The following is a 25,353-nucleotide window of genomic DNA, read 5'->3' on the forward strand; positions in this document are numbered from 1 at the left end:
GCGGTAGATAACCACACATTCACAACACACATTCATATATCCTGCGCTGTAGAGTTGCACCTTCATCGACACATTCATTCGAATACACAACTGAACTCATTCACGCTCATTACATCTAGCATCAGAAGGAATCCACTCACAGCTGGGGGGCGAAGTCTGCGGTGGGAGTTACATAACATATCTACATCTCTGATTGTGTTTCATCGCTCTCTTTACTCCTCTGCAGCTCCGAGGAGCACAAGGACAAGTGGTTGGCACTCATCAAGAGGTAAATGTTTGGCTTTGGCCTCCTGCTACTTTGTCTGCTATGGTTTGTTTTGGTATGTTAGCTTGTATTTCATCTTGCAAATCAAATCACGGGGCAGGACAGATTTGATTTGGAGGGAACAGAAGGGATTAAATAAAAGCCAGCTCAGCATAAGTGAATAAATACATGCTTTGAAACTAAGATGTTAGTTCCCCATATCTCAGTGCCTCATCGGCCACATGAACTTATATTCAAAGGCTATTTTTATTTGAACACTGACCTCTTTGCTTTGTGTTTTCCCTGCACACAGTCGGATCATTGATGGAAAAGGAAAGGACGACCCCAAGACCATCCCTCTGAAGATCTTCGCTAAGGATATTGGAAATTGTGCATATGTAAGATTCTCTTCTTTCCTTTCCTGTGATATTATTGCTTCCATCAGCACAAAACGGTTTGATTTGCCTCGGTCTGTCCCTTAAAGAGGGTAATTTATAACATCTCTGGCCGTGCTGTTATGTAACACACAAACAACTAGATATTTCCATAATGTCTCCTAAATGTCTCCACCAGGCCAAGACACTTGCGGTCAGCAACACTGACAGCACCACTGATGTCATCCGCATGGCTCTGCTGCAGTTTGGTATATTGGTGAGTTTGTAGATGTTTGTTTACACCACAGACGAACATTCATGAAGGAACCTTGACAGGAAAAAAACAGACAATTTAATTGAAATGTAAAAAAAAATGTTAAACCTGCTGCTCTTTTCCTGTGTAGGGCTGCGTTAAAGACCACCGGCTGTGGGTGAGCTCCAGTAAGGACGACCCTCCATACCCTCTCATCGGTGAGCCATACTCCTTTCCCTCTAGTCTACTCTTTAGAAAGGTGCTTCATCTCCGATGGTGTGGGATACGATTTATAAGACTGGTGATTCTTAAATATCTGCATGCATGCTTACAATTTCATAAATTCATTAAAGTAAAACAAAAGAACGCTCTCGTCCCTCTTATGAGGAATATTCCGGAAAGTCACTGCTGCATCAGCAGGACACCAACAAACTCAACATCTGGGAGTATTTCGGAGCAGTTGGTATTTCCGTGACATTCTGTTACCATAATCTTTTGTTCTATCGTTCACACTGAATTCCCAACATCCCAACTCCAGACCGCTGAATGCAACAAATTTTCTGCCCTAATTATGATCATATTTTCTTGCCTTGACTCCACGACGTCCACAAGCACAGACTGCACAGACTGTATGAGAGCCATGACCTCTAACCTCTGGACTCTGACCTCTCATTCAGGCCACGAGTTCCCCTTCAGCATCAAGATGAGCCACATTCGGGACGGTGGGAGCACTGGTGGAGGACGGGGAGGAGGGTCGAGTCCCACAGACTGTCCAGGGGTGCTGCTGCTGGACCAGAATCTGCCCCCAGACACCCAGTGCCAGTTCATCCTCAAACCCAACAAGGTCACCCCGGGACAGGCGCCACTTATAGGTAAGACAGCTGGTCAGGACGGTAGAGTTCCCATTCAGGAGGTCAGACCCTTTTTAAATGACAACACCAGAAAATGTATTTCTTTGTAAGTCAGCGACTTCAAATAAGTGTGAGGATGTGAAAGCACTTTGAGGATCTGACATAATCAAACGGGAAAAAGAGTTGAAACATCATGATGAATGTTGATGTGGCACCGGGCAAATATGACATTTAGCTTTGTTCATTCGTCTTCTGTTTGTTCATGTCTCGTATTCACAACGTCAAGTCACAGTTTCACTGTGCAAACGTAGTGGGTAGATAGGTAGAGCCAGAGCAACACGACCTCCTCTCCACGCCAGATAGGTAGAGCCTGAGCAACACGACCTCCTCTCCACGCCAGATAGGTAGAGCCTGAGCAACACGACCTCCTCTCCACGCCAGATAGGTAGAGCCAGAGCAACACCTCCTCGCGATGCCAAACAGGTAGAGCCAGAGCAACAAGACCTCCTCTCCACGCCAGATAGGTAAAGCCAGAGCAACCCAACCTCCTCTCCTTGACAGATAGGTAGAGCCAGAGCAACACAGAGTTGGGATGAGAACGTGTTGGGCGTTCAAGGCGCTCCGGCAAAAACACAAGGTGCTCAGCAACGTAAAATCAGCGTGCAAAACGCTTCTCTCTCATTGAAAACAATTACAAAAAGCTTGCTGCTAAGAAGCTCTCTGTCTGATCAGGGCCTCAAGGTGTCTTCCAAAAACTAATTAGTAAAAGTGCTTTCAAACCAAATCTCCTAGTCTCCTCATTAAGTGTTACAAGTTCAGCATTTTGGGTTTAAACCTGCAGCAATGAAATATAATACTGTATATAACCACGGTCAACAGAGAAAGTATGGGTATGTTTTCCATCAACATGACAGTTGAGGTTTCCAAGTAAGATGGTTGGTCAGCGTCAAGAATCCGTTCATGAATCAAATTCTGTACGAAACCGCAAGAGGAAATGTGAGGAAACAGAAGGACAGAAAGCATGTCCTCAGAATTAGTTCCCCTTACGTGAACCATTTCATTTTGTTTATGCTCATTCTGGACTCTCTTGGGTCGTGTTGTTAGTTGTGAGGATGAATCAGGAGGTGAAGAAGAAAAGGAGAACGGTGGGAAAGGAGATTTTAGCGGACGTGAGGTCACCGCGGGGGGTCGGGAGAGACGCCGTGTCAGAATAAGAAAAACATCAGACGGACAATGAGGAAGAAACCCCAGAAGGGAGGGAATAGGAAGATGGAAAGTGAAAAGAGATGACACAGCTATTGAGTAAGTCTGAAGGCCAGCAGAGGTGAAGGAAAAAGAAACAACAGACTGTAATAGATAGAAGACAGAAGAATTTACAGAGGGACAGAAAAAGGAGGAGAAAGACAAACAGGAGGACGGTGGTGGACAGGAACGAGGATGAGTAACGGGGGACCGGGTGGAAAAAGGAGGGATGAAAACAAGCTGAGGAGAAAAAGTGCGTGTGTTTTCCAGTCAAGACGGCTGCAGTTTGACAACCGCAAGCTTCGCCTCAGATTCCTTCACCTCAAGCATAACAGCGTCTTACATAATCGCTCCTCACCCTCAGCCCCGCCGCCATGCAGGCCCGATCACTCACGCCCAACCCGAAAGCTAACAAACACGTGTGTGTTTATTCTCAAACAATCCTGCAGGCAATTCTGCTTTGAAAGAAACTAAAGCCATGTTATTTATTTCCCCAACATTTTCCAAATTGTCCTTTGCGACATACTGCAGAGATCGATTTGAGTTACCTCCACTGCTGTGATGGCATCCCTGTTTGTTAAACCCTTTTACCACCAAAGTTAGCACATATATGCAGGTTTATTTAACACCAGGAAACCCGCTAAAAATAAGCGATACACTCTTTTCTCATTGTGCGACGCGCCGGTCGGCACCGGAATCAGGGTTAGTAAACAGTGAAAATGTTACGGTCTTCACATCTTTTTACATCTGTTACTTGTGTCTCTTTCAAACTCTGAAACCAGAGTTGGGGATTGTTGGAACAGTGGGAACACCGAGTGTGTTTCGACGATCAGCGAGTTAAAATGACTGTTTTCTAACTTGAGTCTGGTGGTGCACATCGTCAGTGATGAACCTGAGGTCACGGAGTGTTTCGGGTCTTTGGAGCATCAGACAGCCTCATCAGGCGACCCAGCTGAGGTTGATCAAGCCTCAGCTTGTGCCCGAGCTGCACTTCAGCTGTTTATACACTAAAGAAAACATACTTATTTATATTATATTCCAATTTCTGCTAATAAATCTCCCTAAATGCTACACACTATTCTTTTAAAAATTTTAATAATAACCCCCTTTTTCATTTAACGAAAAAAGTTCTCAAATGTTGTCTAAACACAAGCAGCCGTGCAAGAACTTTACATAAAAAGATATTTCCAATATGGTACATGACAGTCGTCAGTGTGTGCTATGGACACATTTCAGCTACTGACATTGGATATCCAGTCCAACTCACAAACCATAATTATGCTAGACATTTCAAAGCGAAGATGGCGTCCACTCCCCCCGCTGGACGAGGTCCAGAACCTCCCAGAGTATCTGCCTTAATGTTAGCTTGTCAGTGGCCAAAAGTCTGCCTGTCACAGAGCTAGATCCCCATCAGCAGCCACATGGCTCACAAAAATACACCATCAAACAGCCAGATGCACGAGTGGAGCTGACTGCACTTCATTGGTCTATTAAGGGAGTTAATGTGGAACAATCTAACAAAGTTGGTTTATTTATGGGAGGAGGTCTTAAAAATAACAAAGATGGGTACTAAGTGTCCTTCCAAAACCACATTTTCTCATCTGGCATCTCTGTCCATCAAGCACAATGCTTATCAGTTCCTTCTAAAACGCTCATGAGCATTACGATAGCAGGAGATTATAGTAGGATGATAGACACTGCCCACCCGGTCCACAAGTCTTCCTCATTCCAACCCCCCTCTCTGAAACTGCTGTAATGATGTAACGCCTGGTTTACAGCGAGGTCATGATGGCGAGGCCTGCTGAGAGCTGCCAGAGCAATTGTGTTACTGTTGAACTTTGTTCCAGAGCGTACGGTGTTCAGTGTTTGGGCACGGCACATCGTTAGATAATGAATTCTACGTGAGGTATGCCACGTGTTTTAATTGTGGGCCCTTTTCGGGCTGCTGGGTCCTCCACCCTGTTTTTTAATTGATGCATCGTTCATGTCCGTTACAAGTTCTCAGAGCACAAGGTGACGTTTCCATCGAGTTTGTTTTGAGAGAAAAGAAGAATCTAATTTCAGACACTGAAACCAGCAAATGTTGATCTGTAAAGTTGGTCGCTTATTGTCTACATCAACACAAGTTTCAATCCCGTTTTCCTGCATGCATCGTTTCACATAGAGATCAAATCAAACAGTACATGTTTGCTGTACGTTCCCGTTAACGTGCACTTCAATGCACACTGCTGCAGAAACATGCTGAGCTGTTACACGAACATGTAGTGAAGACAGACACTCCAATAACACAGGTACACGTTGTGACTTGGCACCGCTGAGCAAACGCTCAACAAGGAACACACAGTCACACACAGAGCCCCATACATGCACGCAGGCTTTCACACACACGTATGGATAAACACAGACGCCTACACACACACACACACACACACACACACACACACACAAAGTAAACGGTGCTCTCGAGCATGAGGGCATGTCCACATATATCCCTCTCAAACACTGAGTCAATGCTTCTTTCTGTGTCTTTCTCTTTAACAATATGTCTTATTCTCCGTCTCACCTCACCTTTTTTAAGGTGTGAATATTCAGACAGACGAAGCATTCATGTGCACGGTGGAACAGTCCGATATTTTAGGTTTTAGGTAACCGAATTTGTTGGAAAATTTAGCCAAAAAATAAATATTACATTCCACATATTCCATTTGCAGCTTGGTGAATCATGAAGCATTGCTGGTCGTGCACTCCAGTGACTTCAACATGCATTACTCAAGCAGCAGCAGCGGTCTGATTATGTCTGAAACCACAGCAGCTCACCTCTTCCTCTTCTTCTTCCTCCCCCCACAGAGCCCGGTCAGCAGAAGCCTTTTAAGAGGAAGAGGTCTCTGATCAACTGGCCCTTCTGGAGAGGCTCCAACACGCAGCTGGACGGCCTGGCCCTGTCCCCGACCTCGCTGTCCCCCACTCAGGGACGGCTGTTCGGACGTCCCCTGTGCTCCGTCTGCTCGCCGGACCACGGCCTGCCCAAGCCCGTCATGGTGAGCCGAGCCGAGGTCACGTACTGTAGCCCAGCGGGGGGGTAGGGGGGTCAAGGAGACGTACTGTAGCCCAGCGTCTGGGAAAGGAGACGTACTGTAGTGGGACGGGGAATTCTGTTACTGTTAGATTACTGACATATACGGACATGCTGGAATCACTAGAGAAGTGAAATCTCAATCTGTTGAATAAGCAACCCAGATTCTACACTTCCTCTCTGATCATATGGTGCTCCAAAACACCCTTTTAGAAAAGCCGCACTGGAACCACGTTGACTATTTGATATGTTCCCAACCGGGTTCTTCTTCTTCTCTTTCTTAAAGAAGTATTTCACTGCTGGAAAGATGATCTTTTCATAAAACTACACAATCTATGCAGTAAAAAAGGCCCAAATGCACATATGAAAACAACCTCGAAAAAAGGGGACAAAATAAAGTATAAAAAATAAATAAGATAAATTAAATAAATTAAATAAATTAAATAAATTAAATAAATTAAATAAATTAAATAAATTAAATAAATTAAATTCTGATTGTAGGGAATGATGAATCAAAAACAAACCAAAAACAAAGAGAGGAAGCTAGATTCACTTAATCCTTTGGTTTAAAACATTACTGGACTTTCTGAGCAGTTAAGTGCTTCGGTGTCAAACATTACATGTTTCCTGCTGTTAGGGGCAGAAAGCTCTGGAGCTTTTGAGTAGTTAGTTGAGTGTCAGCGACTAAAACAGGATAATGTGTTCCCTGCAGGACATGCTGGTGTTCCTGTACCTGGAGGGGCCGTACACCCGGGGCGTCTTCAGGAGGTCAGCTGGGGCCAAAGCCTGCCGGGAGCTTCGGGACAGACTGGACAGTGGAAGCGAGGACGCGGAGATCACACACCAGTCTGTGTTCGTCATCGCTGCTGTCCTCAAGGTAGCACACACACACCCACACACACCCACACACACACACACACACACACACACACACACACACACACACACACATGTTTGAAACCAGACAACAGAAAGCGGGAGCGACTGATGTGCGTCCAAAGTCACATAAATCCAGACGGGATAATCTGTCTGTGCACAGCCGGGCAGGCTGCCAGTCACGCACACAAGGTGCTGCATTGTTCAGCATCCAGGCCAAACAGCCAGCGCAGCGCAGGCCGGGCCTCCGCGGAGCAGCTGAGGTGGTCGGAGCTTTTATACCGACTCATTCATCTCCCTGCTTTGTTGTGCTTTACCTGTTCTCTGCACAGCGGACAGGGAGCGTTCCACTACTCACCTGAGACCAACACAACGCTGCTGTTAATCAGTTAGTCCAGAACATTAATGATGCCAATCTTAATAATAAAAGTACAGTAACATGGATATGAATATTGGTCTTTATATAGTCTTTAAACAGTGTGAGTCTGTTTGTATACTTTTGACAGTGTAATATTTTACTTTGTGACCTCATTCCCTTGATGTGTTTCGTGCACCAGATGACCTCATTTCTGTTGCACTCATTTCTTTATTAGAGCTTTGGCTCATGTACCTGATGAAGGTCGTGTAGATGGAAATGTTACGTGTATTTTTTAAAGTACTTTTATTGCAATAAATCCATCCACAAAATGTCCACAACATGTATTTGCAATTATTACCATTATTTTTATATTTTAGACACTCAGTTATACAAACAGAAGAACAAAAGAACAATCAATCAAACTTTATTTATATAGCACCTTTCAAACAAGTCAAATGTAATTCAAAGTGCTGGACAGACGAAGTGTTAAAGATGGATTTAGAGACTAATGCACACCAAAACAACCAGTATAAAAATTCATTGAATAAGAAAGCAATAAAAGATAGGTATATTTAAGATAATAAAAGATAAATAAAATACAAGGAAATAAAAATAACAATAAAAATAAATAAATACAAATTATGAAACTATACAAAATAAGCAGATTGTATTAAAATAATACATTTTTAATAAAATAAAATGATAATGATCAGCAATAAAAGGTTGATTAAACAAATTCGAGTAAAATAAACACTATAATGATGATGATAAATAAAATTAGTATAAACAACAAAACCATAAAATTACAAAATTATAAAACACTTCAAGAAAGAAGATAAAAAAAGAAAGAAATGTTGCATGTATTAAGGATGAAATAAACCAACAGCTGACAGTAATTTAAGTGTTTTTTAACGCAGATGTTGATAATTGAGCTCAAAATCTGTTTTCATTTTTGCATCCAGGACTTCCTGCGAAACATCCCGGGCAGCCTGCTGAGTGTGGATCTGTACGAGCAGTGGATGGATGTGATGGAAGGAGACGGAGGGGAGGAGAGGATGCAAGCTGTCCAGAGGTACGATCTCTCTCTCTCTTCAAACTCTAAAATACATCACGTATAACCCTCCAATATACAACATGTTACCGCCTGTCTCTTTCTCACAAGCACACACAGACACAACAAGTCAGACACATGTTTGTTATTCGGATACAAATGAAAGGAAAAACCTGAATAAATGTGAAGGTTTGTGGTGGCTCAACACCTGACTGTGACACTTTGTTGGTTTTTCCTTTAATTACGTTGTTTATGTCTCTGACAGAAAGAGAGAGACAGAAAGACAGAGAGAGAGACAGAAAGACAGAGAGAGAGAGAGAGAGAGAGACACACAGAGAGACAGAGAGAGAGACAGAAAGACAGACAGAGAGAGAGAGACAGAAAGACTGAGAGTCTTCGCTTCAGTTCCAGAGGCAACAAACTAAATTCCTTTTGCTTAAGAAAACAAAAAACAAGCAACATGAAGCAACACACAAACACGCTGTGAGAACGAGGACAAAGTGTTTCATGATCTCTGTCGTCATTTCATCCTTCCATCGTTCTCTCTCTCTCTCTCTCTCTCTCTCTCAGGTTGATCCACCTCCTGCCCAGCGAGAACCTGCTTCTGCTGCGACACGTCGTCGCCGTGCTGCACTGTATCCAGGGCAACGCCAACGACAACCAGATGAACGCCTTCAACCTGTCCGTCTGCATCGCTCCCAGCATGCTTTGGGCTCCGGCGCCAAGCACCCCCGAGATGGAGGGCGAGGGCACTAAGAAGGTGAGGACGAATGATATGAAGTGTTGTTAGATGTCTGATCTGGCAGATGATTGTGTTTAAAGGTGCTATAAGGAACTTACAGAAGATCCTTGTTGTTAATGACACCTGAGCTGCCGTCAGCATCCCGACGTCTCTCCTCGTCATCCATTCATTCCTGATAATGGACAGCTCATCGAGCATTATCCCCTTACATAATGTTCCTATATTTTTCTTGGACCATTGGCTCCATGATGCTTACTAGGGGGAGCTTTAGGGGAGCCGGAGAGAGGCGAGGAACTCGTGGAGCGCCCAGAAACCTCATATTCATTGGATTTTCTCGGCAAAACAGTCCCGAGTCCTTTATATAGAAATCAGTCCACAGGCTGTTATAGGCAACCGAGAGAGTCTCAATTTATAAGTTACATTACAATCCGTTCACACATTGGCAATATAAAGGGATTAAAACACGTAAATTGTTGTATATAGTACCTTCAATGGAATAATTCCACATTTTGGGAAATAAATGCAGATAATTAGATAAGAAGATTGATACTAGGGCTCCAAATAACAATTAAAAAACCGGACTGTTTCCAGTCTTTATGCTAAACTAAACTAAATTAGTTGTATATGTGAGAGTAGTATCAATCTTCTCATCAAACTCTTGGAAAGAAAGCAGTGTATTTCCCAAAATGTCAAAGTGAACAGCACCCTGAATCCTCTGAGCTGCTACAGGTGTGTGTGAGAGGCTGAGACGGTGTGTGTGAGAGGCTGAGACGGTGTGTGTGTGTGTAAACTCTGAGGAATTTAACATTTCAGCCTGCGTGTGAGTGTGTATGAATGAAAAGACGTGTGACCAGACAGACAGACGAGAGTTTGACAGACAGGTAAGAAACTGAGATTTCTCCGACACAAGTCTACCGTGAGTGTTCACATGCACACTCAACCTCTGGCGGCCTGAAAGACGTTCGTCAGCAGACAGTTTCCCCGCGGATGTGAGCGTTGTGACCTCAGGAGCAGGAGCTGACCCACTGACACACAGCTGACGATCACTCATGAGCTATAAAATCACAACATTCTTAGACTGTGCTGAGCCTGAAATCCCCGAGCTTGGAGCGAGACTTAACAGGAAAGAGGAAAAGCTTCACAGTTTCATGCTGACTTACTCATAAGCACACAGGAAAAGACTGTGTATGTGTGTCTAGTTTACCGCTTAGAGGATTAAGACACCGTTACAGGGTTAGTTCTACTAAATCACAAGGCCTTTAGCTTTGGTTTTCTTTACTCAGCTTTATGTCTTAGATCTATTTTACGCCAATCTTTGAGTTTAGTTTCTCCTGAAAATGTCTGCAGAACCATCGCACAGAGCAGACTGTTCTGAAATGTTGAAATGTAATTCCTATAGGGTTACAGGCCAGTCTTGCCCTGTCCAATATGGCGCCCACGTTGACATGTCACTGCAACAGGCTGAAGCATCCAATGCAGCGTCTATGTATGCATGTCTATGGTTCAGGAGCAGTGTTTCTGTGGGGGAGAGGATCTCTCTTTGGGCTTTGTAACTTTGCAGACTAAAAAACTAAAGGAAAGGGAAAAAGCACCAAAGCATAACAGGTCCCCTTTAACTGAAATGTGAAGCAACATGGCTCACATCTTTCTCCATCATATCTTGGCCAGCCAGGCTAACCTGAAATGACTCAATCCCACAGTCGTGGCTGCAGCCAGAGCCCGCCACCACCACATAGCAGAGGAAGCCCCCCGGAGCCCATCATGTAGCCACTAAAGACATACAAAGCTGCCTGATTTGTGGTCTATTTGGAAAGTTACAGTATCTGAGTTACACACAGTATCTGTGGGTGGCTGCTGCTTTGCTTATCTTTTCAGATGTGTGTGTTTGAGGTTCATTGAGAAAACATGCAAAGAATGTCCTACAGAATCCTGAGTGTGTGTTTTAGCGGAAAATTGTGTCGCTGAAACACCCTCCTCTTTGTCTCCTCACACACACACACGCACACGCACACACACACACACACACACACACACACACACACACACACACACACACACACACACACACACACACACACACACACTTGTCAGCACAACTACCCACAAATACCTAAATATGTCCCCTGATAACACTTTCCCTCCCCGGTTGTTTGTGTGTGCAGCCCGAAGCGCAGGCGACCTTTTTCTGGGAAAAAACTTTAAGAAATAACAAAGTGAGATTTCGACATTTCCCCTCCTTGCGGTTTGGAGCCGGGGGCCAATTTTTAGACCAGCGTGGGCTCCTGGCAGCGTAATGGCTGGTTTCCAAGCTTGTCTGGAGACACGTGAACGCTCCGGAGCGTTTCAGCAAATTCAGTTTGGTCTCCGCTTCCCCTCCTTCTTTCCTGCAGCATATGATTTAAATGCTTTTGGCTGAATGTAGCCATTTAAGAGGTAAATACAGCTTTAGTTTGAGTATTACTTTAGATGGAGACAGAGAGACAAATCATTCAAAAGGATGTTGTTTTTCTCTTGAGCTTTTTCTTCTGCTTTGTTTTGTCATTTTAACCTCTTTTACCGTTTGTGTGTTAAAACAATGCCTTTAAAAACTTCATAAAATGGAGAGTCCTCCTGGTCCTATCCTGACTCAAACCTTTGTAGAATCTATGTGCTTTGTGTTATTTATATCTGCTTTGGCACAGTTGTAGTCGAGGAGTTGCTGAATGAATTCAGTGGCGTCTCTGTGCATGGTATCATTGTTATAATGGTGTTATCCACTGTCTGATCTAGGAAATATTTTAGAAGAGGATACAAATGTTTCCTTTGGTTCATCACAGTTTACTCCGGCATAGTAACAGTCACAATGTTCCTGACACTGGGGATGAGTTCTCTGACGTCTTACCTATCCATAGAGACCAAGATCATGCATATAGACCTGGTAGTTGTGGAGCTATTCTTCATTTATTTTGGGTATGTCTGTCTGGGCGAACCACACCCTCCAGCACCCTACAGGGGTTAAGAGGTTAATCACAGTGACTTCTCTTCATTACAGTAGAGGAAAAACAGAAATAGTGTTTTCTCTGCAGCCTGCTGGATGTATGTGTTGACTGATGACTGTGAAAAATACTCAGAAATGACCCACTAACACACAGCTGGGAGATCTCTTGATGCACACACACACACTCCCACGCACACGTGCAGATAGTGTATATGCTCCATGCATCCTGCAGGCCGCTCTCAACCTGGGTTCATGCTGCAGACAAATGTTTTGTGAATGATGTAGAGCAGAATAACAGAAGAGTTGAGGGAGAGTTTAAGACAACATCCCTCAGAAAAAGAAGAAGAAGAAGGAGAAGAAGAAGAAGCAGTTGTGAATGAGCTGTTGAAGGATGAGTGAAAGTGTCCTGGATGCCCACAGGCTCTCAGTGCTCTGTATCACGTAGCAGCCGCTCTCTGAGTGACGGCGAGAAATGCTGGCTGAGTGATTGAAGGAGGGAGCAGGGAGGTTTAATGAAAGAGAGAGTGGTACTGTAGGTCATGAGGGAGGTAGAAAGAGAAAAGAGGAATGAGAGTGGTGAAAACAATAGAAAGAAAAGGGAAAGGGAGAGGTAAAGAGAGATGTATCATGAGTTGTGCAATCAGCCAGCCCGTTCGCACCAAACGGAGTATGAATGACATAATAATGCACGATTTTAAAATAGATGTTTAATGCCAGAATCGATATATCTGCTTCATCTGAGTCTATGCGGAGGTAGAAGGAAGTTACCGCTTTTATTGTGGTAGTCTGAGTAACGTGACGTCATATCCGTTCCGTATCCGTCAACCAAAACAAACCTCAGAGAGTCTAAAACGTTGGAGGGTCGTCGTGGATACGACCTGCACCTTCACATGTTAAATCCAGCGTGGTAAACACTACACATCCAGTAAAGGATGGAAACACTTTGGGTTTCACACGTTGACAGGAAAAGCAGAGCTAGACAGAGCAGAGCTAAAGCTGCATGCTAACTCTGTCACAGACAGGAAACGTTATCGTATTGCGGTAACGTGGCGGTGGAGCCGGCCTTCGCTCTTATCTCCGTGGTCAAATGGGCCAACGCTACGACTGTAGAGCACCCAGATACTGACATTTATATATATATATATATATAATATCCCCTTGCTTACAGTATCACAATATATCGCAAAATATTGAATCGTTACCCCTGTATCATGATATATATCATGATACGTATCATGATCGTATCATGATACGTATCATGATCGTGTCATGATACATATCGTATTGCCAGATTCTTGCCAATACTTAGCCCTATCAGACAGTGAGAATGATGTAAAAAGGTGTGCAGATACCACAACTCATGCCACGTTGGAGGCAACGAGGACGGATTCCAGACAGATGAGACATCTGTGCATTCACATTTGCTTGTTATGTAATCGTAACTGTCCCAGCAGAGCAGAGAATTACCCATGATAATCCAGGTCAAATGTGGCCTCAGGACTTTTATACAGCAGTCATTAGTACATGTGCTATCAGAGGAGAGGTAGTGTAGACACACAGAGGAGATCAAATCAGGAGGTTAATGTTGTCTTTGCCCTCTGGTAACACTTGTGAGGGATTAACTGTGCCTGATTGTTAGAATGAAACTCATTAAGTTATGTAACAGCTCTCATCTCCCTTCATCTGTCAGGTAAAATGTTCTGTTTTAATCCAAAGTTTGGACCTGAAAGTCTTTTATTCTTCAAACATGTGACATAAATCACAGTGCCCTGAAATAACCTCAACCTGTTTTTAATATAAATGAACAGTTTGTTGTTAGAAAAGAGAAAAATTACTTGAAAATTCTTGAAACAAGTTGATTTTTGAGGATCCAGGCTAAATTATGTTTCTGATTCTTTCATTTGTTTTGAGAAAATAACACTTTTATGACTTAATGATGAAGAGAAACTACTTCACCGTGGAGCCAGACAGACTCTTCTTCTGAACACTGAGTCATATAAAGCATATGGACGCCATATGAACAGACAACATCTGGCCCAACAAACAAACAAACACGGAGGCCTCTAAACAGAGTGTGTTGTCTCCTCCTCGCTGTGTTGTCCAACGTGTCGCAGCACAGTTTAGTTTAAAAGGTGGCGGTTTCAGCCAAGTAACCTGATTTGTTTGAGGAGGGATGATCGTTTCTCTAAAGTAACAGAGTCTGTCGGCTTGTTTCAAACAGACTCTTTAAGAAAGAAAAAGAAAAATGATGATGAGTTTAGAAATATTAATCATCTTAGAAGACATACCAACTCCTACACTAGATTTGTCTGTCTCGGTCACTCAACAAACATCAAGCGAGTGATAATCAAAGGCAATAACATGATGTCATGTATTATTATCAGGACATTATCCAGGACCAGGGAGAAGGAGTTTGATGTTTTCTTGGTCGGTGTGGAATGCAAACACTCGTGTAGTTGGAAGAAAAACAAACGAACACAAACGTTTCTCAGAATGATAATATGGAAGAAAACACAGCGTTGGAGTTGGACAGCTGCTTGGAGCTGATATCACTCACTTATTTAGGTCATGATGTCACAACATGAAGCAGGCAGCAGCTGCAGCACAAACTACTAGTTTTGTTTTCAGTGTTTCAGCCAGGCGGCAACCACCGGGTCTGAAAAGTGAAGCCGATGCAGAAGTGCCTTAAACCTGCATTCTTTCTAACGGCCATTCTTCCTCTGGTTGTCGGCCGTCTTATTCAGCATTCGGTTGTATTTAGCTCCACCCTCTTTTGTTATTTCTGGTTGCAAATAAACAAGATGGTGACGGCCAAATTGCTGCTTCAAAACCGTAGTCCACAAGCCAATTGGTGACGTCACAGTGACTACGTCCACTTTCTATGTACAGTCTATGGGTTCAGCTTCATATCCACATCTAATCAATGTCAAAATGTTCATCAGGCAGTGTGAATATATCGGTTGCGTCAACATAGACGCTGCCGAACTGTGGCTGGTTCTCTGAGGAGCTGCTTCAGCAAATGAGTCTCTGCATAAACAGAAACAGAACTTCACCTCCAGCTAACTGTATACCAATGAGAAGGAATGGTCAGCAGCTGCAGTGAAAGCGAAGCAGAGTCAAAGTGTTGGTGGCGCTACAGTATATTAACCAGGCGGTGTTTTCTCCCTGCAGGTGTGTGAGCTGGTTCGCCTCCTCATAGAGAAGTGCAGCAGCGTCCTGGGAGAAGACGTCACCTCGCTGTTCAGGAGCTTCAGCCAGAAGAGCAGCAGCAGTGACCACGGATCAGGTGAGAGACGAGACGCTATGAATAGACTCAGTCACATTTCTACTCCAGCTCAGAGTAGTTTGTGTTTTCTAAAACAAAAAGCAACAACAAAGAAACGTACAAATGTGAATATTGTACAATATTTGCCACCTGATTAATCACTTGATTTTTAATGCAAATTACGTTCTAATTTGGAGGTTAGATTTTTAAGTTGTGCACAACTATGTAAAAGAAAAGATGTGTACACTAAATATCTTCCTGTGACCTTCAGATTAAACTTCTTATCCATTTTGGACAGATTGAAAAATGTGTTTACCCGTCACCGACCTGGGTAGAAAACATCTGGTTAAGAAGGAGAAGTTAAGGATCGTAGTAATTAATGACATTTCAGGATCAGGGTCTTAATCAGAGTCTGTGTGCGGCTAAACAACAATGCTTCAGTGTGTTACACCTCTAAATATTACAACATCGAGGTGGTTTTCGGAGCGACCGGCTCGCTGTTAGGGGGATTAAATGGCCTATAGGCTCTTTCAGGCCTGTTGATTGAGGTCAGCACATCGACCTGCAGTCGTTCCAGTGATTGCCGAGGTCACGGCTGCTGATTGACTAACAGCAGTGCTGAATCTCCTCATTCATAAATACCGCTTAACTTTCTTCCTGGCTGCTATAAATAAACCGCCAGAGGTGAAGGAGCACTCAGCAGGACGACGCTTTGTCCTCTGTTCTCCTCGTCTCCAGCAGTGAGCCGCGGCTTTGTTCATCTCAGGGGTCATTTCAGTTTTGTGGGTAAAGTTTGTACCAGGAGAGAACAGCAGAGTGTGGTAGTTGAACTGGTGTAGGTTGTTGTGTAAATGAAGTTTTGTCTGTCTCAAATTGGATTGCTAATTTTAGGAAATGCCCTAAATTGCAGGATACGTGCGTCTGTAAAAGATGTATAATTTGAGGACGACTTTGCTATTACAGGAAATGTAACAGTAAAGTCAGACTGTGTATTTTGTTGGCTAGATCATTGTGTTCTTTGGATCGAATTCTCCACTTTAGTCTCATAATAATATTCTTTCTCCTCGTCCCAGATGTGTCGTCCTTCCAGATGAACGACTCGTCCTACGACAGTCTGGAGAACGAGCTCAACGACGACCCCGAGTCTCCGTTCCAGGAGCAGCTGCCTCTCCGTGATAAAGACAAGCCGGACAGCCGCAGCCGCGACTCCGTCATCACCCTCAGCGACTGTGACCCCGATCCCGACCACGAGACCGACCTCCTGCTGCAGCTCCCCCCGCTGGCCAGACCGCGGAGGTTCTGCCCCGCGGCGCGACAGCCACGCAACGGCCCGTCCACGGGTCCCAGGAGGCTGAGGAGGAGCTCAGAGCCCGCATTGGCCCTGGCGAGCACGCCGCCGTCAGGCACGGCGATTGTTCACGGCGACCGCCTGCCTGCGAGGAAGGCGAGCTATGACGCCGCCATGGAGGGGGAGCGGGTGGAGGATGATGTGTTCCTGGAGCAGCGGCTGAGCGGGCTGCAGCTGAAGGAAGAGGAAGAGGATGGAGGCGAGAAAGGAGTAGCCAAAATCCAGAATGGCGGGCGGAGGAAGATGAAGCACGCCCCTCCGCCTCCGTTGCGGCTGGACGCAAGCTGTTCCAGTCTGTCGTCACCGGCGACCTCGCCCACAGGCTCCTCCCTCAGCTCTTTAGACTCCGCCTTCTCACAGTACTCTACTGACTACGCCACCAACGGGGCCATTCCATTGGCCGAGCCCGCTCCTCTCTCCCCTCTCTTTCCTGGACGGCCCCAGCCGTCACCCCGGGACTCGCCCCCTCAGAGGGACGCCCCGCCTCATTGGCCCCCCCAGGCCCGTCGGACCAGCCAGACCCCCCCACACCCTCATGGCCTCCACCCCAACACGTGGCTCAAGAAGGACCGCCGGCTGTCACTAAAGCAGTCTGATAACGGACACTCAGAGGAGGACTTGCCCGCGGTGAACGGGATAAGCCCCCCAACCAGTAACGGCCACTCCGGCGTTGCCCAGGACGCCGCGGTGACCAACCCAAACAGCCAACGCAGATCCAGCAGCCCTCCGTCCTACCAGCAGGCGCTACAGCAGCTGCAGGGCAGCCGCTCTCCTTTCTACAGGGGCACGGAGAAACCTCTGACGGTCCGAGAGCTGAGGCAGCTCCACAACCAGACCGGCGCCCCAAGACCCCCGGCCCCCGCCTCCCCTAACAGCCCCAAACCACACGCAGGAAGTGACCCGGCAAAAGAGTGCGTGCAGCCGCCACAGGGTGTTTTCTACGGACAGAACGGCACCACTCTGGTCCTCAGGAGACAGAAGTCCCACTCTCTCACTCTGGCCATGGAGGGACACAAAGGGAGGCAGACCCTCCCCCTTCCCCGCCGAGCGTCCGAACCCGCCAAGATCACTGCGAGCGCTTACCCGTCCTCCAGCCTCACCCTGGACAGACCTCGCACCTCTAAAGGTCAGCCCCAAGACGGCGGCCTGAGAGTGTCAGAGGTGGAGCCCAACCACCACGCTGAGCCACGCTTCTGCCTGTCTCCCTCCGCCACCCGGGCCGTACGGGACTACTTCTCCTCCCAGGGTCAGGAGGATGCAGACGCCTGCCTGCGGAGGAGTCAGGAGGTGGCGCTGGCGATCGTGCAGGGGAAGAGGGAGTGGCAGAGCCGGCGGTGCAGCGACCCACGAGTGGACGACTTTGACCAGCTGTTTTTTGCTGAAGAGTCCTACGTGTAAATAAGAAGCGTGTACAGACTTTATCTGATATGTTCACTTGTATATAACTCATTGATGTGATCATATTCCCTCATATACACGTTTCCCCTCTGGCAGCAGACGTCATACCAATACTATGAGGTGTTTACTGTCATGGTACATCCAAGGTTTTAGATCTTAAAAGGTACAGATGAACTTCCTGCTTCCACGTTTCACCTCTGTGTGGTAGTAAACTGGTATTATGATTCCTCGTCCACCATAACACTGTGACGTCTGGCAAACATTTACGCCTTGTCCACACGTACACGGGGATTTTTTAGCTTTTTTCTATCCATGCTCGTCATCACGCAAACGGCGTTTTAGTTCACCGAAAACGGAGCATTTAAAAAAACTCCGGCCAGGGTGAAGATTTGAGCTTGTGACATCAGAGTGTGCCGTTATCTCCTTTGTGAGGCGTCACTAATGAGGCGACATGTCGTGCAACGGCAGACGTGACCAAGTAACCTGCTAACAGGACTTTTAATATGTTGACACATAAATGCAACACTCCGAAAAACGCCGTTTACAAAAATACCTGTGTACGTCTGGACGAGGCCTTAGATTGAAAGGATTGAAGTTGTCGGTCATAATCCACAATAGTTTAAGTTTAAAAGTCACGTTGCTTTGTAGCCCTGCAGCTGGGATCCTCCGATAATGATTTATTGAGTAATGATGCCTGATACAGAGAAGATGTGAAGAGTTTATTTGGACATCTGGATCCCCAAACAATCATTAAAGAGTTACAGCTCTTGTGCCAAAATCTGGTTCCTCTGACAAATATCTTTCTCTGACGAAATGAAGGAAGGACGAGTTCTTCAGAAATGAAAGAGAAAGCTTCTCATTCTCTGGAAGCTTTCAAAAGGAAAATATATATTTTTATTTCCAAAGCATAAAGACTGTTTTTGTAGTCTGTTTTTAACGGCAAAATATTTTAAATTTGATTAAAAATTGGACCAAATATGCATGAAGAATCAGACTTCACTACACCACAGTGTTCTCTTCATAGTTTAGTGGGTTTATTAACGCTGCTCTCTGCAGCAGTAACGACAACAACATGGTCCCGATGGCTGCTGTGACTTCATGTGAATACTATGAACATGCTTTGAGCTCCACAACACCTGATGATGTTTACTGGAGCGCCAGAGGAGGAAGGTTTTAGGACAGATTCCCTGTCCGCTGTACATATTTAACAATTATCTTAATGGTGTTTGTACCTTTTATGACGTCTGTAAAGTGATTTTTTTTCCCCCAGAGAGTGAAGTGTTTGTCTGTCTGAATGAGTGAATCAATAGGAGCCGCTATTTATTCATATGAGCCGAGTTTCCAGACACACAGCACACAGTGTTGTCCTCTGAAGCTCTGGTTTATATCTCTGTGACCTGGGGAGGGAGGGAGGGAGGGAGGGAGGAAGAAGAGAAACCATCGATGTGTGTGTGTGTGTGAAAGAAAGTCCGATCGTGTCCTGAGCAGGAATGTGAGAAAACGTGTGCCATTGAGGGAGAAATCTCCTTTATTCATGCTTGTATAGCACTTCATTATTCTCAACAAGAAACCCTTTCAGTCTCACTAGAGTGACAAGGACACAGCCTGTTCTATATGTGTGTGTGTTTATGTGTTGAATGCACCTCGAACTGTTGTATGTTTTGTCCATAATTATATGATATTTTTGTTCCAGCGGTGCCGTCATTGCAGCGCTGATTTCTCAGCTGACACTTAACAATAACTGACCTTATTTCACTGTTCAAGGTGTGTTAGCACTGGGGCTGTCAAAGTAAACATGATAATAATGCAAATTAGTTTTAGCGGCACTAATTTCTTTAACTCATTAGGTTGTAACGAAGATACCGGTATCATATGAAACTAGAAAACCTAATGAATCCATCGGTACCAACCATGTCATACTAGCTGGTCATGAAGGAGGTTAAAGAACGCTCCAAACTTACGTTAAATTTTGGCGAGGAAAAACTGTCATGTCCATTTTCAAAGGGGTCCCTTGACCTCTGACCTCCAGATATGTGAATGAAAATGGGTTCTATGCGTACCTGTGAGGGTTTCTGGACAATATCTGTCATTGTTTTATGTTGTTAAATTGATTTCCAATAATAAATATTTGCATAAAGCAGCATATTTGTCCACTCCCATGTTGATAAGAGGATTAAATACTTGACAAATCTCCCTTTAAGGTACATTTTGAACAGATAAAACATGTGCGATTTAAATATTTTAATGGATTGACAGCCCTAATGTAAATACATACTTCTAGATAATATATTCTTAGCACAATGTAAGAGTAGTCTTCATGAGTATTAACAAAGTGTTATTATGATCTTAACACTGCAATAAGGTCATCGTCATGTTAAGTGTTGCTCTCAAAATGTCCTTTATCCTGTCTTCTTCTTCTTCTTCTTCTTATTATTATTATTATTAATATTATTAATATTCTAATTGTTATCTCCATTACAGTGAATTGTGTTCAACGTGTATAGTTCTGCATATTTATGATACAGAAATATATAAATATATATATATAAATATAAATCTATTACCTTGTTCCTGTTGTGTTGTTGTTGTTGTTGTGTGAGGAAATCAAAGTGTATTTTTGTACATGCCAATTCTGCTGCTGCTGCCATCTCTATAGAAAGTATATTTGCTACAAAACGCACCATGTGTATATTTGTGTACATCTGATGTCCATTAAATGCTCACGAGAACAAAATATCATTGATTTGAATAATAAATGTTGCTCTTGTGAAACTACTTTGTGGATCAAACTGAATTTGTTCTTTAGTGAAGCTTTAAGCATGAAGGTAGGACTGTAGAAGAAGAGACACTGACATCAGGGAATTGACCATTTATAGTGAATAGCTCCACAACTAGCAGGTCTATCTGCATGATCTTAGTCTCTATGGAGTGTGTGTGTGTGCATCAAGAGATCTCCCAGCTGTGTGTTAGTGGGTCATTTCTGAGTATTTTTCACAGTCATCAGTCAACACATACATCCAGCAGGCTGCAGAGAAAACACTATTTCTGTTTTTCCTCTACTGTAATGAAGAGAAGTCACTGTGATTAACCTCTTAACCCCTGTAGGGTGCTGGAGGGTGTGGTTCGCCTAGACAGACATACCCAAAATAAATGAAGAATAGCTCCACAACTACCAGGTCTATATGCATGATCTTGGTCTCTATGGATAGGTAAGACGTCAGAGAACTCATCCCCAGTGTCAGTAACATTGTGACTGTTACTATGCCGGAGTAAACTGTGATGAACCAAAGGAAACATTTGTATCCTCTTCTAAAATGTTCTCTTGATTAGACAGTGGATAACACCATTATAACAATGATGCCGTGCACAGAGACGCCACTGAATTCATTCAGCAACTCCTCGACTACAACTGTGCCAAAGCAGATGTAAATAACACAAAGCACATAGATTCTACTAAAGGTTTTAGTCCGGATAGGACCAGGAGGACTCACACTTGGATACCCAAAGTGTGCCAAATGGGTTTTCTACCTCTTGAAAGGGAATCTGGCTCTAAAATCCTCCTGATATCCACTACAGGAGGCTCTGTGCACACAATGGAGCCTTTGGCCATGACATTTACCCTGTGCATCATCACATTCTACCATTGTGCTCAGTATAACATCAATAAAAAACTACTAATTGTATAATTTTGACTCCAAATGGAGTAGTTTTATTATAATAATGAAATTTGATCAAGTAGATAATAACAAATAAGATCAATAACAATGTAAATAAGATAACAAAAATGCAAAGTCAAGTACATTTAATATAAAAAAATATTATAAAGTAAAAATACAATTTCTTGTGTGTTGATTTTATAACTAAAATATTGAATTCATTGCCAAACAAACATTGTTTGGACTAAATCCACTTTGAGTGTTGTTTTAGTCGCGTTGAGGCCTCGTCTTTTAGAAACTATTCAGAACAAAGACCACCACAGCATTTTATGACGTTGTTAAAGGCAGTGTTTTAACACACAGCTCAGCGTGCCGGGTCCGTCGGGGAAAAGAGGTTAGAATATAAGCAGATTGAGAAAAATCAGGTTATAACGGCCACGATGTACGCATGTTTGTTACTAGTCAGCTACAGTAGTAACCAATCAGCTGATTAATGAGCAGCTGGAGGCGAAGCATGAATGAAGCAGCTGATGCCAATCAGCTAATTAATGCAACCAGAACTTCAGTGCTGTCCTGGTAATCATGTGTTTCTCCCCCTCACCTGTGTGTGTGTCTGTCTGTGTGACATGGGCGTGGGCGTGGGCGTGGGCGTGGGCGTGAGCGTGAGCGTGGCGCTCCTCTCTGGGCTCCCACCTGGCTTCCAGTCCTGCTGATCACCCACACCTGCCTTTCATTGAGCTCATCACCATGCAGTCTATAAACCCCGGTTCTCCAGTCACTCATCACCAGATAGTTGCTGCAACCACAGTGGTAGTGAGCCGTTCTTGGCCGCTCTGTTTTGGGAAATCAGAGTCTGTATTTGCTCTATTTTTAATTCCTTTGAACTAACCATTCACCCCCCTGGTTCTACTATAAATCCTTCATTACTCTCCACTTAGAGTCTGTGTCTGCATTTGGGTCAGACCAGGGGTCTGCAACCTGCAGCTCCGGAGCCACATGCGGCTAGTTTTCAGAAGTCAAACCGCTGCAGGACAGACGCTTTTTCAAAAATCCGGCTTTTATCCAACGGCTGTGAAGAAAGCTTGGAAGGCTGTCATCATGTTTGCTGTGAAACTGAGCACACGTGGGTCAAGTGCAGGTTAACATTTCACCGTCTTTGCTACGCTACGCCCAACGGAGAAAATTGCGAGTCTCCGCAAAGTCACAAGCTCTGCAGATTTAAGCAGAAATATGATGGAAACTAGCACAAAGAAAAGGAAGAGCAGCTCCAACAAAGATAATATAATATATTATAATAATATATATAAATATAAGATAATATATTTATAAGGCGGTGGAAGGAGATTCTTACGTTACGTTATTATATTAACAAGAACCAGGATCTTTTTTCTTACCTTAACTAAATCGTTTTGTTCCCTAAACCTGACCAATCGTTTCACAATGTTAATGTGTGATATGAGGCTGATATGAAACATATTTATGAGACGTATTATGGTTCAGAAACATTCACCGTATCCCGCTGCTGGGTTGAATTGAACAGTCTCTTTGTTTGGACAACGCTCGGCTGTACGACATCAGTTCGGAGGAACTGAAGGAGTTAAACAGGATTACACACAATTGTAGTTGAGGTTCATGAAATAATTCATGAAGGAATCCTCTGCGGTTCCTCTCTGACTGCAGTCTGAAGTTTGTTTAAGCTCTTTTAGTTATGAGAGTGAACCTGATAGTAATATTTACTGCAAGGAGTCAAACTGACTAACACAAGAAGCAACTTGTTCCTCTGATCTTAATTTATGATCTTCTCTTAACGCCGTTAGTTCAACAACCAGATACATAGATGTTGTTTGCTGATGTTGCTCAGGGACGCAGGTTGCTCAGCAGTTAAACTGATGTAATCCAAACACAACTGAGTAACATAACGGGAATGTCTCCCATAAAAATCACAGGTTTCTTTACAACACGGTGTCGTGGTGTTTGTGCTCCGTCAGACTGGATGGATTCTGACAGGAAGAGGGTGTGTTAGAGCGGCTGCAGGCACAGCTTTGATTTCCCTTCAACCTTTCTCTTATATATCTGTGTTTTTAAAGAGTCGTTAAACAGCTGGAGGGAACCAGACACCCCAACACCTCCAGTCTCCATCCAGCTACATCAACCTGTAACTGATGCAAAATACATTTCACCAGAGAAACATTTCACTGTTGAAGCGTTGAGGGATCTGGAGGTTTCTAGCGTCAACTTTTATCACGGCAAACAGAACAAAAGGTGGAAGGTGAGGGCTCAGAAAGTCTTCAAACTGCCCCCTACACCCTCTCCCGACCTACTTCCTCTCCGTTTGTGCGTTCACGTGGTGGGTCCGCCATATTGAGACCATTCCAAACCAGTTAGAGAGGAGTGGAGGCGGGTTATAAAACCCTCCAACCGCGAGCCTGCATCGATGCCGACTTGCTACGTGCAACGGCGTTTTGTGTTCGTCTTGGAGCACGCTCTGTACAAAAGACATTTATATCCTCATACAGACTTTAACAAGTTAATTAAAGGTTACACTGTATTTAGGATCAAATAGTCAATTAGTCAATAGTCAATCAATTAGTCTAGAAAACAGATGTGTCAAGTGTTGTATGCCCTTTCCAAAAAGAAGTAGTTCAAGTTTATTTTATGAAGTATACTTAAGTAAAGTTCAAGTATATTTCCCCAAAGTATACTTTATGTAGTAAGTATAGTAATATCAATGTACTGGTAGTGTACTAGTAGTGTACTAATTCAATACTTCTTGAGACAAAATTGGCCCACTTTTTAGTTTATAAAGGTATACGTTACGTAAACTAAGTAAAATACGTACGGAAGCAACGTAATATTTATGGAAAACACATCGCAAACGTCCCTAACATAACTTTGGGACACGAACACGCCAAAAGCAGGCACGCCGTTCTTATTGCACACAAAATGACCAAAAGCGTCCGGACTGTGTTGCCTAAAGCTAACCAAGTTGTTTTGTTGCGTTTTTGTTTTGTTTCAATTTTTGTTTGCCAAAAGTCAATGTTGACTTATTTAAATTTTCGTCCATAGCTTAAATAATGTAATGTAAGAAATGGGAATAAAAGAATGACAGATCAGATAACATTAGATATTACAGAAACTGTATTCACAGATTTTGATTGTGACAAAGAATTCCAATCAAATAGATGCCAGTCCCAATCTGGGCGATCCCCAATCGTGTTCCGGCCGGATCCAGCACATATCAAGCAAACTATGTGATGTTTTTACTAAACATAAAGAAGTTGTTTCGTTGCATTTTTTTGTTTCAATTTACAGCGTTAACCACGTTTTTAAACTTATTTAAACTGTGACCATAATCCGGGAAAAATACGTTTCCCTTGAAACGTAATGGAGGACGCAGTTTAGTTATATAGGGACGTCATTTTTTTGTAGGAGACGGGGTTTAAATAGCCTATATCATGTAGGCAGGTACAACAATACGATAAAATCAAGAATGACATCATTATGGGTTATGGCTAAAAGATAAAAAGGTTGCATCTAATCACTGACTTCATGACCACCTGTTACAGTCGGCCTCTCTGTCCTCCTGACCGGACTCTAACCTCCAGCTACTCCCTCCCTCCCTCCTGCAGGAACCCAGTTCAGCCG

The 25,353-nt window shown here is 43.9% G+C and overlaps 1 protein-coding gene across 2 annotated transcripts in view; it reads left to right on the forward strand.

The window, feature by feature from the left end:
* Positions 1-18,892, forward strand: part of arhgap20 (Rho GTPase activating protein 20) — a 63,072-nt gene extending 44,180 nt beyond the window's left edge. For both annotated transcript variants that reach the window (XM_074657877.1, XM_074657878.1), the window contains exons 5-15: positions 227-268; positions 558-642; positions 818-895; positions 1,023-1,089; positions 1,549-1,743; positions 5,812-6,002; positions 6,750-6,914; positions 8,234-8,343; positions 8,893-9,082; positions 15,213-15,327; positions 16,380-18,892. In XM_074657877.1, coding sequence (XP_074513978.1) covers positions 227-268; positions 558-642; positions 818-895; positions 1,023-1,089; positions 1,549-1,743; positions 5,812-6,002; positions 6,750-6,914; positions 8,234-8,343; positions 8,893-9,082; positions 15,213-15,327; positions 16,380-18,052 — 2,911 coding nt within the window. In that variant the 3' untranslated portion in view covers positions 18,053-18,892. The remainder of the gene's footprint in view (positions 1-226; positions 269-557; positions 643-817; positions 896-1,022; positions 1,090-1,548; positions 1,744-5,811; positions 6,003-6,749; positions 6,915-8,233; positions 8,344-8,892; positions 9,083-15,212; positions 15,328-16,379) is intronic.
* The last annotated feature ends 6,461 nt before the right edge of the window (positions 18,893-25,353 follow it).

This window comes from Sebastes fasciatus, chromosome 14, assembly GCF_043250625.1.
Source record: "Sebastes fasciatus isolate fSebFas1 chromosome 14, fSebFas1.pri, whole genome shotgun sequence".
Lineage (NCBI taxonomy): Eukaryota > Metazoa > Chordata > Actinopteri > Perciformes > Sebastidae > Sebastes > Sebastes fasciatus.